Genomic DNA, 15,930 nt, shown 5'->3' with positions numbered 1-15,930 from the left:
GAAATTGTTTTTTCCTCTCTACAGTGTAGACTTATTTGCTTGTTCCTAATTAAGGGCCTAATCCTGCAAACACTTAGTCTCAGTGGTTGTGCCTACCACTTCTTTGGGACTGTTAACAGTAGTAAGCAGTGTGCCAGTAGTGTTTGTATTATTGGGCAAATCTATAAGACCTAATGTACTTTTGACGGGCAAATATGTAATAATGATAATTAAGAAGTCTGTTACATGTGGTATATTAAACTGGCAGAGCCTAGTTTAAGAATTTATTTATTGACTTGATGTTACATAATGTAATAGATGGCCATGAAGTTGTTATCTAAAGAATTATTGTAGGGCTGTTTGCAGTACCATTTTAAAGTGTATCCTTTATTATTATTTATTTTATTATATTATTATTTTATTATTTACAAACCTCTATTTTCAGGGGTTTAACCATGCTATAAACTTTTCCCCTGGGAAGAAATGTAGTGACTTAGCCAGAACAGCAAACATTAAAATAAATAAACTTTGCCACTCTTTGAATGCTGAACCAAGTTTCTTCCCAGGGCAAAAGTATATATTGGTATTTTAAAACCCTAAAAACAAAAGAATTACTTGGTAACATTAGAGAAAAACTTAAATGATGCAAAGAGCACTTTGAGAATTTGTCAGATCCATAAAATCTATGGCTTACTCCAAAATTCTTCTTCAAGCATTGCCTGCCTGGATTCCAGGATGAGGCGGTGTATGCACCTCAGCATGCAAATGTGGAACTTTCTGGATGCTAGTGTCTCTGGTGCACATCAACCTGCATATCTTGTTGTTGTCCTCCCCTACCCATCAGATGTCGAAGGAGATGTAACCCCAACAATTACGCAATTTCTTCTGATGTTGGCAAGAAGCAGGAATGCAGTAATATCTGCTGTCCCCTCAGAAAAAAACTTTGAGGGTTTTTTTTTTATGCTCTTAAGGTATTTTTAATGTGGTGTTACACATTGGCAAAAAAAAATAGATCAGTTTTGGCATTATTGGAATGTTTTCCTAAGCATCTCTGACTCTTCCCCCCCCCCGCAAGTCCCCCTTTTTCTTGATTTGTGAAAGCGAAGACCAACTCCCCTTTGTAATGGCATAAAGTCTGTCGTAGACAAATACCTTTTAGTGCTTGTGAAGGAAGAAGTCTGTATTCAGCTAGATCTGTCTCTAAGATAAGTTTCTGTGAGGCTTTCTACATATCTGTAGCTGTCCTTGCATAAACTCTCCTCTGGCTCTGAGTACCTGGAGGAAGATAAGGCTGTAGAAGGCCCATTCTCATATTTTTAGTCTGTGAATGATCCTGTCGCTTGAACCACCAGCCTCCTTAACTCAGGGTTTCAAGACTTACGAGAAACTCTTGAGAAGCCTAGCTGAAATCCTGCACTTCTAGTTGTTTGTAACTTGTTACTGAGTATTTCTGTCAGCACCCTTTTTTTTTTGACTAAGTGTGTTCTAGAACTTGCAATAGACCTCTTGCTTATCCCTAGATCTATTCCTCCCACCTCCTAAAAGAGCTGACTTTTTTTTTTAAGTTTCACAAGAGTATCGTTTTTAATATTCCTCCTGTCTTGGACACTCTGATCTGCTGTGGCTCATGGGAATTTGATTGCATCAATGTGTACTAACTTCCCACCTACCTACTATTTTGAAGTCTTACAGTAGATTGTTAATATTAGAGGAAGGAACTGAATGCCAGTTGTGTATCTGTTCCCTAATGTGAACTTGAGTGGTGGTACATGTTGCACCAAAAGACGTTACTATCCAAAAAGTTCAGAGGCTGTGCACAATACCTACATTTTAGATCTATGCATATAATCATGTGGGAGAACCACAGTTATAAGGCCAAACAACTGTTGGTTTTGTTTTTTTAACAAGACCCCACTAGTTACATGTGATAACTATCCTTAAATGGGATAACGGATGGAAGAATCTTTGTTTCTAAGTGCTTCTAATAGTAGTGTTGGCCATTCCTCGCAAAATAAGCTTCATGTGTGACCTGTCACTTGAGGAGAGGCAGCCAATTAGCCTCTCCAGCCCTTGTCATATACATCTTTGCTACAACTCTGCTCTACTTTTCTTTTAGCATATGCAGCTTTTCATCTTCACTGATCAGTGTTCAAGAATCTCTCATACATTGGTGGTCTTGGAGCATGGTATAAAAGAGGAGTATAATCCAAAATGTCATATTCCAATTTAGTCTTCCTTTCTTTTATCTGAATTCGTTAATTTTGATTTAGACCTTTATTTTCTTTTGTTGCCTTTATAATAATCATAATCATAATAATTATTAAGAAATATTGTTTATTAAGCCTACCAAAGTGTTTGGGGTCCTGAAAAATAAAAATATTAAAACATAATTAAAATAGAAATTTAAAATAAGCTCTTTAATCCAATCAAGTAACCAATTGAGGGAAGATCTAGTATTGGAGGGTAACGCCTATAACTTTGAAATCTTCATATTTCTATAAACATTCACAGTCCTGGATGATAAATGTAGCTATCAAATAAAAATGCATTTTACTTTTTCTAAACCCACTCTGAGATTTGACCAGTTAGGCTTCTTTATTTTTAAAACAAGACAGACAAAAAGAAGAACAGAATCGATCCCTGAATTTATAGTTGGCGACACAAGACTATTGAAAAACATTGGCAATAACATTTAAAGTTTTAAAGTAAACATTTTAGTCACATTTAAACTTTTTTATTTTAATCTGGCTAAATGATATTGTCATTTTATTAGAAAACGAAAAGTACTTCTCTCTCCTTCCTTCACCATCAAATCACCCCGCTGCCTCAAAATTACATATTAGTAAACCAAAAATGACTTTCTTGCAGGTAACTATATCATATCTATAATGTTATGGACTAAGAGTATACATCCAATTAGAACACAAATATATTTATAGAGTATTCTAGGTGTGTCTGATACTTTAAAGATAATATTCTACTTTCTGACAGACAGAACTGGAAGAATGTCTATTAAAATTAAAGGAAGAAAGAAGGGCAAGAGTAAAGGCTGATGAACGGATAATGGAGGTAGTTATTGTTTGTTTAATATTTAATATCAGTTCACATTTGCTTTTATAGCTGCATACGTTGTATTATCTAAATGTTTAGTTTGGAGGAACTATCAATGACAATTATGTGTGCATTAATATATTCTATAATGGTCAAGCCAAATTATGTGAACTAGTTTTTTTTAAAAAATCTAGGGTTTTAGTTGTTTTAAAATGACTAGTTCCATTCTTTTCTATTGAGGCTCATAGTACATTGATGAGCCTGGTATATCTGAATGCTTTCCAGTAGTGTCTTAAGTGACATGACTAACATCTGTCACGTGTTGTTCGTTCTCTCACCATCGCGGGAGAAGTGCATACAAGGGAATGACTTGTTAGGTAGAATGCTGTTTTTTAATATACATGCTGCTATATGCAAGAGAAGGCAAGGTCAAAGAAATACATATTTCAGTTGGCATTGAAGGTGGTGAGGTTTATGATGGTCTTTAGTTCCTGAGGGCGTTCATTCTACAGACTTGGATTGGCTTCTGAGGATGTTCTGTCTTCCATACACATGAGCTTCACCCTTATTATGAAGAGCTGCATTGTCGCACAGGAACATAATTGATGACCATAGTCTTTATCATGGAGCTTTAGGTGATTTATTTTTTAGATATCTTGGAGCATCTTGAAGATAAGGACCAACACCTTGAACTTGATTTTATATTCTACGGGAAGCCAATGTGGAACAGAGGACAGGGTTGATGTCTTCACAGTAGCCTGTATTGCTGAGAGAGACACTGCAGCATTCTTTACCAGTTAGTTTCCTAAATATTGCAGGCTTCATGCCCAGGGTATATTGCATTGCTGTAGTCCCAGCTAAGAAAAGATGTGAATAACTGAGATCAAAGTAATGTCTCATTTACCAGCTTTAGAGAAATGGCAACGTTTGTATTTAGTAATGTGTGTTTGCCCTCTTGGTCTCTCACTGCTGGTCCCATTTCAGAGCCTTGAACTCCCGTTTTAGCCCAGCTGCTGTTTTCAGTGTGCTTTCAGTATCTAGCATCCAGGCCACTTCGATTGTTCACTTTTTGTTAAGAGTGATTAATCTTTGATTGCTTGTAATTTTTAATAGACAATCAATTAACTATTTCTCTGTGGAGTTACTAGAAAGATTCTCCTGGTTAGAGAGTAACAAGTAAATAGGATTCCTTTAAACAAAACTCAGCTTCAAAGAAACAATGTATGAGTAGACTTGGGTTCTTATGTAGAGTTTAGATTGGAGGTAAATGTTGGGGTTTAAATGTGGCAGTACTCTTCCAAGCTCAGCCCATGTGAGTTGCCATGAGGCATCACTCCCAGTACAGGATGTGGATGTCCACAATATAATTGTGTGTATACTCTAGGCTCCATTGGACAGCTTGAGCTTGGCTGTCCCTCAGTAGATTTGGAATAATATCTGTGGGCACTTCTGAGCTCCTAGGGCTTGGCTTCCCATTGGTGGGGTGCTTAGATGTCTTGCTGGGCTTTACTGACTTGGCTCTCCCTTAATGGGGATCAGATGCTCTACTCTGCTAAGCCTCTTGTTTGGGGAGGAAAAAGATAAGTCATGGTACTCTTTCAAACACCACCCATGGTAGATTGTGCAGATCTGTAAATCCCTCTCCTTTCTTACATGCCTTCATGAACAATGAAATACTTAGGCCTTGTCTACACTACCAATTATATCAGCAAAGCTTATGTCGCTTAGGGGTGTGAATAGAACACCCCCGAGTGACATAGTTTCACCAGCATAAGTGGTAGTGTGCACAGTGCTATATTGTCAGGAGAGCTTCTCCCGTCGACATAGCTACCATTGGTCTTTGTGGGTGGTTTAATTATGTTGACGGGAGAGCCCTCTCCTGTCAGCATAGAGTGGCTACATGAGAGATTATGCTGCCGTGCAGCTGCACCAGTACAGCTGTGCTTCTTGTAAGGTCTCTTAGTATAGACAGCCTTAGAGTTGACATTCAAATAATCTTCAATGCGCATCTGAATTAAGACCTCACTAAGAAGTATGAGGGACTGTTCACAACTTTCAAAGGTATTGTTATAAATTCAGGAGGACACTGCTACACGGCAGACTTCCTTTTTTTCTTAAATGAAAGCTAAAATTCTCAGTCACAAAAAGGCGGCTGGCGAAAGGTGCCACTGTACTGGCCCAATATGAGATCTGGTTTGGAAACATGTAACACAAAATATAAAGAGAATACTAACCTTTGCTAAGAGAGATCTCTCTGTTGATAATGATTACACTGTCTTGGTTGCTTAAAGTGTTTCACAGAACACTTTTTTCAGCTAAAAGAGCGCAGTTTGAAATGCCTTGCATCCTTTTTCAAGACTTTTATATCATCCTTAGTGATAACATTGTGATACTTACTTACTTTTTTCTCATCTTTTTTTGTAGCTGGAAGTTGAAAATGCCCGATTAAGGAATCTAAACTTCTCTCTGTCTGAGGTTCTTCATGCGCAGTCAGTAACCAACATGATTCTGGAAGATGAAGGTGTTCTGGGCAGCATTGAGACCTCTTTCCAAAAGTTTCATGCTTTTTTAGACCTTCTTAAAGATGCTGGGTAGGTTATTGTAATATCTGAGTTTTTTACCTTGTTCTTTTACATCTTCCACCTGTTCCTGCCCCATCTTCCTCCTGATAGGGCATGCCTCCCCTTCAGGTATCTAAGAGGATCTCCTGGGTCTCCTAGACACCTGGAAGGGAGACATGCACTATCAGGAAAATAAACTTCCCCCCTCCCAACTTTTTTTTGCTCAGTAGAACCAATGACCCAAATTTACTTACCTGTCTCTACGATAGACTTTCAGGATTTCCAACTCCCTCCTCTTTTTTTCTTTTTTTAAGAGACAGAAGCTTCTCCTTCCTTCCAAGCATTCCCCCTTACCTCCATTTCCCAGCAGCTCTGGAAATTTGGCTCTCAGAAATCCTAGTGCTGAGAAGAAAGTTCCTTCGCCCTCTGCACATGGGACCTCTGGTCTCAGACTCTGATTAGAGGCAGCAGTTTGTTTGTTTTGTTGACCTTTCTATCGTCTTTCCAAGAGCGGTTTCTCTCCCTCACTGGCTTTTTGCTTATCTCAGAAAATACATGAGATATCTTTGCCATGACAACCTTGGAATGGAGTAGCATGGCCTGGAGGCTTTCCTCTGCACTCTTAGAAGATATACACTTACAGGTCTAAATCAAAAAAGAAAAGCAAGGCCACACAAAAGCTATGGCAGAATTAAATGAACAAGTTAGTCAAAATATTTTTGGACCTTAAGTTTGGCTCTCTATTTCTTCATCTCAGACAAGACCACTAGACACAGGAAAATCTCAGTCCAAAAATCTCGAAAGGATTTGATAGGCCAGATGATTAAAAGTTGAATTATTAGTGGCTTTTGATAATTCTCCGATGTCTTATGAGCAAATATAGCTTTTGTAAATTTCACTCACACAGCTCTTTCCATCAACCAATCCCTGATTCAGCAGTAATAGAGGTGGTTTTCCAAATGGCTTCTACTCCAGAAAATAATTCTATTACCTCATGAACAAATTGGTCTTGGAGAAAGATTGAAGAACTTTTTTCCTCCTGTACAGATTACACTTCAGACATGTGAACTCTCCAGTTAGGAAGAGACTGTCTGTCCATAGAGCCCCTAGACACTGCTCCTCTGGATTTTCGTGTCTTCTTTCCTTCCTCAGAACTCAAACAACAAGCTTGACCAGACAGTGATAAGTCTCATTGGCTAGGAACCATTGTTCCAAATCCAGCAAAAGAGGCAATTTCCCCTGCCCGCTAGATTTTGAAGGGGCAAGGTAAAAAAGAGGTTTGCCTTGTTCTGGGCCTTTTCAGATTGAATCTAGAGGTAGGCAATGTTGTTTTTTTTTAGTGAATGCATTTTTCAGGGCACCGAAGCTTTATTGAATTTGGCCAAATAGTTTCAGGCAGAAAAAAATTTAAAAATTCAGAAATGTCCAAATGAACATTTTTGAATTGATATTTTCTAAACAAAATGTCTATTTGAAATTACATTTTTATTTGACAAGAAAAACAAAAAAAAATCAGGTTTTTTTTTTTGTTTGAAATGAACCAAATTTTTGTTTCAGATTTTTTTGGTTCAATCACCACACCAAAACATCTAGATTCTCTGTAACTTAAAGTCTTTAAATTATGATTTGAGGGCTTCCGTAACTCAGCCAGAGGTTCTGGGTCTATTACAGGAGTGGGAGGGTAAGATTCTGTGTCTTGCAATGTGCATGAGGTCAGATTAGACGAGGATCATGATAGTCTCTTCTCGCCTATGAGTTGTTGAGCTGGGGACATTATCCATCCAAAAGTTATACATGCAGCTTATTCTCCTTCCCCTCCCTTCTCTTCCCCCCCCAAAAATGGTTTTCAGGCTAACTCCAGAATTGGCTCTCAACAGAAATTTTGCTTTTCACTTGTATCAGTCAATTTTCTGACCTGTTCCTGTCCTATACTCTATCACAGTGGTCCCCAACCGTTTTTGTCTGGCGGGCGCTGGATGACGAGCCACCAAGGACTGTGGCCAGCGGACAAGCATCCGCCGAAATGCTGCCGAGAAGTGGCAATGTCAAGAGGCGTCGCCGCTGAAATGCTGCCAAAAATCAGCAGCATTTTGGTGGCGACGCCTCTTGATGACGCTGCTTTTGGGTGGCATTTTGGCGGATGTTTGTCCGACAGCCAGTACGTGGGCACAGATAGATGCCCTGTGGGCGCCATGCCAACCGCAGGCACTGCGTTGGGGACCACTGCTCTATCACAACCTGGAAAAACAGTTGCATACTTTGTATGTGGCCAACAAGGTGAAATTTAACTTGCACCATACATAACCTTGAAGGAAGTCTGGCATGGTAGAGAGGTCTTTGAGAGAGGGTACAAAGCTTCCAGGTCTACTATGATAAAATTTCTCTTTCATATGTTTATGGTGACTATGAGAGGATAAAGTAAATGATCAAGCCACAAATTATCCAATAAGGATTTCCTCTGCAGGGGTAAAAGCACACAGTACTAAGACAATGCTGCCATGTGTGTAGTATGCCATATCTTTCAAATAGATCTGCAATATAACTTTTTAGTTGTCAGTGCATTCCTCTTCTAAGTGCTTATGATGCTGATGCATCAGACCAAACCAAAAGCAGCTTTTTGATGAAGGACACTCTAGTCTTCCTTTGGTCTCTTTCAGTAAACATACTGGTATTATTAAATATATTAAAATGTTTCTGATATTTCACGGAGTCAGTCTGAGTTGGAAATTTTTCTTCTCCCCATTGATGAGGGAAATTTCCTACTACTTGCTGGTTCCCATCAGTGCAGGAGTTGTGGATCAGCTAGTATATACTTTGGAAGGGATAATAATAAGTTAAATTAATCGTACTTTTTTTCCTCACCTATTGTTGTGTGTGTGTGTGTGTGCTTGTATTGCATGTTCCTTTGATGTATGTGTCGTTCCTGTCATTAAAAATAGGATTAATTCACATATCTCAGATTATTCTTAGTAAGGGTTCTTTGGGAATGAGACTCCTTAAGTCAGAAAGACCTTTTGAAATACAAATTTTTCCTTAGAAAAAAATGTTCTTTCATGTTTTTAAGTTAATTTTTATCCTGTCTTCCTTGTATACTTAGTCAATGTTAATGGGTTTTTGTCAGTCGTTTGAATTTTTTCCTCTCAGGTCACTATTTTGTATTCTAGAACCACAAAATGTTATTGTAATCCTGTCAGTTGATCTGCTTGGCAAAAACTATAGGGTTTTCTTCTCTCTGGGCCAAACTGTGATTTTCTTGCTCACATTGAATATTATCTGACTGCATATATAGGCCCATTGATTTCACTGGGAATCTGGGATTAAAAGGGAAAGATAATCATTGTTAATAAAAGTATTACAACCTGGCTCTCTGTTAGTACGGGGCAGAAAAAGTAACCCATAAGATAGAAGCATCTACCCTTCCTTTCCCAGCACCCCTTCCATCTCTATTGCTTCTTCGCTTCCCAGTTGAAGTTGTCTTATTTGTAGTGCAAAAGCAGGAGGGCAACTCCTGTAGCTTATAGTAGCCATAATTTTTTATTATCTTTGGACTCCCCAGGCTTTAGAAAAGCCTAAAATTAAAAGGGAAATTTCTAACAAATATTTATTTTGCAGCAGCTCTCTTCCTTCCTCTGGTACAGGTAATTACTGCTCATTCCAGAAAGATCACATTTTATACACATTCTTTTAACAGACTTGGACAACTTGCCACAATAGCTGGGATAGACCAATCTGATTTTGGTTTGTTGGGCCATCCCCAAATGAATTCTACTGTTAGCAAACCTGCTATTGTACAAAAGGAGAAATCATATGAAGAAGAAAGACAAGAACAAACACAGACTAGCAAAGTAAGTGTGTGTGTGGTGGGGGAATCGGAAGTACAGTAACTCCTCATTTAACGTTGTCCCGATTAACGTTGTTTCATTGTTGCATTGCTGATCTGTTAGGGAACAGGCTAGTTTAAAGTTGCGCAATGCTCCCTTATAATGTTGTTTGGCAGCTGCCCGATTTATCCACTGTTTGCAGGGTTCTCTGGAAGGGCAGCCCCTCCTTGTGGGAATTAGAACCGGGGTGGGCCAGCAGTCATCCATCAGCTCCCCTAAATTCCCTGTAAGGTATGTGGCTCGGCAGCTGCCTAGCAGCAGTTCAAGTGGCCGTCCCCCCACAGTGCTGTTCCTGACCTGCCCTCTGCTTTGGAGCTGCTCCCAGGCGCTTCCTGCTTGCTGGGGGAAGGTGGGAGAGGGGTGCTGATATCGGGATGTTCCCCTGCTCCTGACCCCCTCCAGTCCCCATGCACCGCTCCGTACCCCGTCTCCGCAGAGCGGAGGCAGGGCCGGCTCCAGGGTTTTTACCACCCCAAGCAGCAAAAAGAAAAAAAGAAAAAAAAAAGCTATGATTGCAATCTGCAGCTCTACTGCTGCCGCTTCAGTCTTCGGCAGCAATTCGGTGGCTGGGCCTTCGCTCCGAGAGGGACTGAGGGACCCGTCGCCGAATTGCTGCCGAAGACCCGGATGTGCTGCCCCTCACCGTTGGCCACCCCAAGCAGCTGCTTGCTGGGCTGGTGCCTGGAGCTGGCCCTGAGTGGAGGAGGGGGACAGGGCTCCTGGACAGAAAGGAGGGAGCTTGCCAGAAGCTATTGCTTCCTGTCTGATCTGCTTAATAGGGCAATGTACTTGAAGTGGGGTCAGTGTACTTAAAGGGACAATGCACGTCTCTTGCCCTCTCACTCACCTTGCATGCATCCCCGGAGCACTTTGGAAAGTCAGTGCATGTGCTGTAAGGAGGAGCAAGTGTTGCGCTCCAGCTGAATAGCATGGGCTCAGCTTCATGTTCAGTTTTTTCAGGGAAGTGTTTGCAGCTACTGCCCTGCATCTATTGTATTTCCTCCCTCCTGCCTCAGTCCATGCTGCCTTGTAGAGTGTGAGGCTACATTAACAACAGCGTATTAACCCTTGAGGGCTCAGCCGAGTGCTGCCACTTCATTTAGCAGCAAGGCATTCCCTGAGAAATATTCCACCCTCTTACTCCACAACCTCAACCAAGCTTCACAATCATTCATTGCTGTGTACAATATTAAACTGTTTGTTTAAAACTTTTGAGTCTGTTGGACTAAATGGAATTGGATTCCAGAGTCAAGAGCCCTTCAGTAAAAAGACCCATTCTTAAAATGTGCAGATCTGGGGGCTGTCAGCTTGAGCGTTCCAGAGGCTCTTAACGGCGAGGTTAAAAAATGAGTCGGTATCCAAAACCTTGTCTACTGCAGAAAAAAATTGGTTTTGCTACAATATCATTGTAACAATCTAGCATGCTTGTAACACACTTCGCATCCACATTAAAAGTACTCCAAATGGTTTACAAGCATGCTACCAACTGCAGGACACTGTTTAATTATGAGGACTGGTCTATACTCTCCGACTAAATCAAATCAGTTTTAATATTAGTTAAGCTGAGTGAGCTTTAAAACTAGTTGGAGTGTTACTGTAGATGAGGATCTTCTTGCTAAAACTGTTTTAGTGACTGATTTAGTTGTGGTTCTGGCCTCTGGAGCCTCATCTATGCTGTCTGTAACTGATTTTAAAGATGGTTTGAATCTTTTTTTTTTTTTTTTTAAACTTAACCCATTATAGGAAGGCCTGATTATTTTTCCTGCCCCTTCCTTCCCCCCCTCCCTCCCTCCCAGTTTAAATGTATGTTTGTTTGTTTTTATCTGAACATTTTCACCCTGGAGGGTGTTAGTGCCGATGTGAATGCAGACTAACTGAAGGGTTCATCTAATCTTTCCACTGCTGTCCACAGTACACCAGTGGCTTCAGAAAATCTCCCACCATCCACTGCTACTGGGAGCTAGAGATTATTATTTGTATTACCATGGCAACGAGTAGCCCCGTCATGGACCAGGACATGATTTTGCTAGGGGTTGTACAAACACAGAACAGATTGTGGGATAGGTACTAAGAAGGCATTGCAATTTAAATAATTTAGGACAACACTAGTGTGGGCACAAGGCAAGCATGTAATGGTTCTTAAATAATTCTGCATGACTAGTTTGGCTTTATTAACTCCAATGTGCTTTAACGAGTTCAGTGCAACTGGTTCAGTTTTAAGGTGTACACAAGGCCCAAAATAAATGGGGCAAGCAAAACTGTTGCAATATGCCTATTTCTTCTACATTGGTTTTCCCCAACCAATCTCAGTATCACTCTCTTTCCTAAACTACTTTTTCCAGAAAGTTCAAAGGATGTTCTAAAAATGTACCCTCATCCAATTTCATTACGTATGTATTTTACAAAGCTGACTGTGTAATAGTACAGTAAATTAAATTAGTGGCTTCCTGGCTTCATTAAGAAATTTGATTTTATTTTGAATCTTGTGCTTCAGAATGTTGGTGGAGACATCAAAGTTTCTCTTCCTGGCTTCATCCATTCTCAGGTCCTTGTGAATAATACCTGTGCCATTCCCAGAGAAATACAAGAATTTCAGGTCACTGTTCAGCAGCAGCAAGGTTTATTGGGAGAAACTGAAGCTCAAATGGATAATCAAGGAAAGGAAGAGGAAACATCCAAAAATAGCAGGCCATCATCCTCTGAGAAGAGTGTCAAATTAAGTGAACAGACAAAAGGACATTCTTTGAAGCAATCAGCTACTAATCAGTGTTCATTTTCTGATTCCAATGTAAATCTGAAGAGCAAAGGTAGCAAAAAATTCAGTGCCACTTCTAGTGAAGACAGCCAAAACGGTTCCTCAAAAAAACACATCTACAGAACAAATGAAACTGGAATTGTAAATGTTGCAGTCCGAGGAGATCAAAATAAACACCAAACAGCAGATCATTCTAGAAATGACACAGAGGGATTTGATTCTGAAATACAAGAAAGTATCCATTCCATGAAAAGCATTTGAAATGAGTCTAAAAAGAAAGTTCACATTATTTTCCACATGTGTAAAATAAAAAATATCCATAGTTTCTTTTTGAGAGAAATGTATGCTTTGAAAACTTTGTAAAACTTTTCACACTCTTGACTGTTTCTGTTTCATATAACCGTAATCTTTTCTCATTACACAGTTTGTAGCAAAACCAAATGAAACATCATCAGAATGGTACCCTTCAATGTTGTCTGAGTTTAGAAAGGCTCTGATGTGATGCAGAGGGGTGTTTGATTTCCTGTGCAGTACAAATGAATATAGATTTATTAAATAGTAAAGTTTTAAGCAAATAAAATGAATGAGACAGTACTAATTATGATTTGCATTTTTAGTTGATCATATTTCAGACCATTGTTTAGTAGCAATTGCATATCCATTGGTGCCTAAGACACTATGGTATATTCTCCCTTCATTGTTTATGCATAGCTCCCATTATTATTGGGAAAATCAAGGGTGAGTCTAAACCCCTTGCTAGTTAATACTGTTCATTAAAGTATGTTCTTGGTTCATAATTATAGACACAATAGTGGTTTTGTATCTCTTTGGCAGTAACACATGAATTGAAATTACAGTAATACTATATAAGTAATTTGTTTTCTTCTTTTTTATTATTATAGAACGTAAGCCGTAACTCTTACTGACTCAATTGAAAATTTCAAGCATTTTTGTTGTTTTCAGACAGTGGAGTGTATCTCTATTTAATCAGCCTATATTAGGTATGGTGATTCTGTTTTTGTATTAAGACAGTTATTGATTGCATTCAATCACTAGCATGTCCCACTTGAAACTGTAGTTTCTGAGATGGTGATGGTTATTCTGAGATAGTGAAACCAATTTGATTTGGCTTCATAGAGATGGCTAAGAGGTTTAGTATTGGGATCACTTCCTGCTTGCTGGTTCAAGACTAGCTAGTGAAGTCATTACTATCAAATGGCTGTTAAATGGTCTTTTAAAATGAATGAATTTTGTTGGTCCAGTTCTTAGTGGACAAGTGCCCTTATCACAAAAATTCATATTCTATCTAATGTGTCCTCTTGTTAGTAATCTTAGCAGTGATGCCAATGACAGAAGGAACACAGAGCCTGAAAAATCAGATTTTGATGCTGCTGAGAGTAACAAAAATACCTAGGAAGTTAGAACTACCTCCTTGCCCTAGAGCAAGGGTGGCCAACCTGAGCCTGAGAGGGAGCCAGAATTTACCAATGTACATTTCCATAGTAGTACATCAGCAGCCCCCATCAGTACCTCCACTCCCGCTCCCAGAGCCTCCCACCCACCAGCAGCCTGCCAATCAGCACCGTCCCCCGAGGGGACGGGAAGGGGTGGAGTGGGGGCAGGGCCTCTGGCAGAGCCAGGGGTTGAGCAGTGAGCAACCCCCAGCACATTGGAAAGTTGGTGCCTGTACCTCCAGCCCCAGAGTCGGGGCCTATACAAGGAGCCGCATATTAAATTCTGAAGAGCCACATGTGACTCCGGAGCCACAGGTTGGCCACCCCTGCCCTAGAGGACACGCCAGAACAGCATTGAGACACTCTGGTTCGGGCAGTGGGGAATCCTTTCAGTCCATTTAATGAAGAAATATGAAATTTCAGTGATTATAAAAGATTGACAGCCCTAGAGATTGAAGTTTCTTGAATTTAAAAGAACAACAAAATTGAACTTTTTTTTCCCAGCGAAATTGTTTAACCTTATCTGGGGAATTGCTTCTAGTGGAAAATGTTATCCCACACAAATGAAAAAATATTGAAATAATATGGAAGTCTGGATGAAACTTTGTTTCCTTTCACAGCAGAAATCATGAGGTGGGTCAACTAATGGTTGGAATTAAGATACTTCTTTGTAAGCCAGGAAAATTTCTTATTTTCAATGAAAAACCCATTCTGTATCTTGTAGGTGATATCTAGCTTTCTAGTTAGTGATAAACATGTAGTATGTTGTTGAAGCAATGGTTTCCTTAAAATTTTTTAGTTTTAAACGATCTGTCGCAATTAACCTTAAACTTCTAATTTCTTTGTACCTCTGAGTATGAAACATAAAATACAAAACTACTAATTCAAGATTTTGTTCTAGGCTTAAATTGCCTGCATAATATTGAAATGAACACTTTTATTTTATTTGAATTTCTGCAGAGACTGAATGGACTGAAAAAAGTCTACTTGATCTCTGGTCTTTCCTCTTGAATTATTTCTGCCTAATATTCTTGATAGATTTGTGAGAGATGAATCCAAAAAAATACTTTAAATAGAAACATTATGTAAATATTTTTTTAAAATAAAGTTTGTAAAGAATAAAGCATTCTTGTCTTTTTGTCATGAGGTTTCTAATGGAAAAAGTGTAGGCTTGTGAATATTAGAAAGGACTCCTCTAAGATCATCTAGCTATTCTATCTTAAGGGGACTCTTGTACACATAATGAATAGCAACTGCTTTATAACCAGAACCATCTGTAATATGTCCTCCTAAAGAGCGAATATGAGGGACTCAAGACCACTGCTAACTGAAAAAAGTGAAGTGTCCAAAATATTGTTTTTCATTACTGTGTTCAGTTATCGAGAAAAAGGAATAATGGCTGTAATGAAGAGAGATCTAGACAACATGTATGTGTTGAAGTGTGGCTTTTTCAAGATTGTAAAGCAAGTAATTATTTTCAAAAGTTGGCAATTTTTCTGTGGAAAATTGAACTTTTTTAAATTTTTTTTAAACAATGCATGCGTCTGATAGCTCAGCTGTTCATATTTTTAAAATAATTCACTCTCGAGGAGTTGGAAGTGATGCTGTTAGTCCCCCAAAGCCATATGGATTAGTGGATTATGCATGGAGCTAGGAGAAAGGAGGTACTAAAATCTGTTTCCAGCTTGTCACTAACTTTGCTTATTCCTGCACATTTAAATAGCACCTTTACAGTCATCATTGAATTATAGGTAGGTTGATACATTTACCCTGATTTCACTGATGAGGAAAACTGATTATCAGAGGTTATAGAAAAGGTCACAGAACAAAGTTTAGCACCACAAGTTGATGTCTAATCTGCTAGATCACCATGGCTTTCAAGCAAATGACTTTACCTGTTGGTGTTGACAGGGGCAAGTGACTGTATCAACACAGGATGAATAATAATGAAATGTCAACAAGACTGTAGTGTGAAGAAAGCAGCTGGTGCTTGATGTATGGATTAAAACCTTTACAGAAGAATTGGGCTATACTTGGCTTCTGTAAGCAGTCACATCTGTTATGGTTAAAGGGAGACAGATGATGTCTCTGAGTGACAGCAGGTTCTTAAACATGCTTTGTAGCAGGTAATAAGCAGTATATGACAAACCTGTATAATGGTTTTATCAGATTGTTTAGATGCTGAGTAACACTTAGATACAGAAAATTAACAATTTGAAAATATCTAATAGTTTCATACTGATGTCTCG

At 39.1% G+C, this 15,930-nt stretch overlaps 1 protein-coding gene across 4 annotated transcripts in view; it reads left to right on the top strand.

Annotated features, from left to right (window-relative positions):
* CEP78 (centrosomal protein 78) overlaps positions 1-13,901 on the top strand; it is a 52,146-nt gene extending 38,245 nt beyond the window's left edge. For 3 of the 4 annotated variants that reach the window (XM_030567246.1, XM_030567247.1, XM_030567245.1), the window contains 4 exons: positions 2,971-3,048; positions 5,455-5,621; positions 9,283-9,436; positions 11,967-13,901. In XM_030567246.1, coding sequence (XP_030423106.1) covers positions 2,971-3,048; positions 5,455-5,621; positions 9,283-9,436; positions 11,967-12,488 — 921 coding nt within the window. In that variant the 3' untranslated portion in view covers positions 12,489-13,901. The remainder of the gene's footprint in view (positions 1-2,970; positions 3,049-5,454; positions 5,622-9,282; positions 9,437-11,966) is intronic. The other variant, XM_030567248.1, reaches the window with a different exon arrangement.
* Positions 13,902-15,930: the final 2,029 nt, after the last annotated feature.

The sequence above is a fragment of the Gopherus evgoodei genome, chromosome 6, assembly GCF_007399415.2.
Source record: "Gopherus evgoodei ecotype Sinaloan lineage chromosome 6, rGopEvg1_v1.p, whole genome shotgun sequence".
NCBI classification, from domain to species: domain Eukaryota; kingdom Metazoa; phylum Chordata; order Testudines; family Testudinidae; genus Gopherus; species Gopherus evgoodei.
This window is presented reverse-complemented; position numbering and strand designations above follow the sequence as displayed.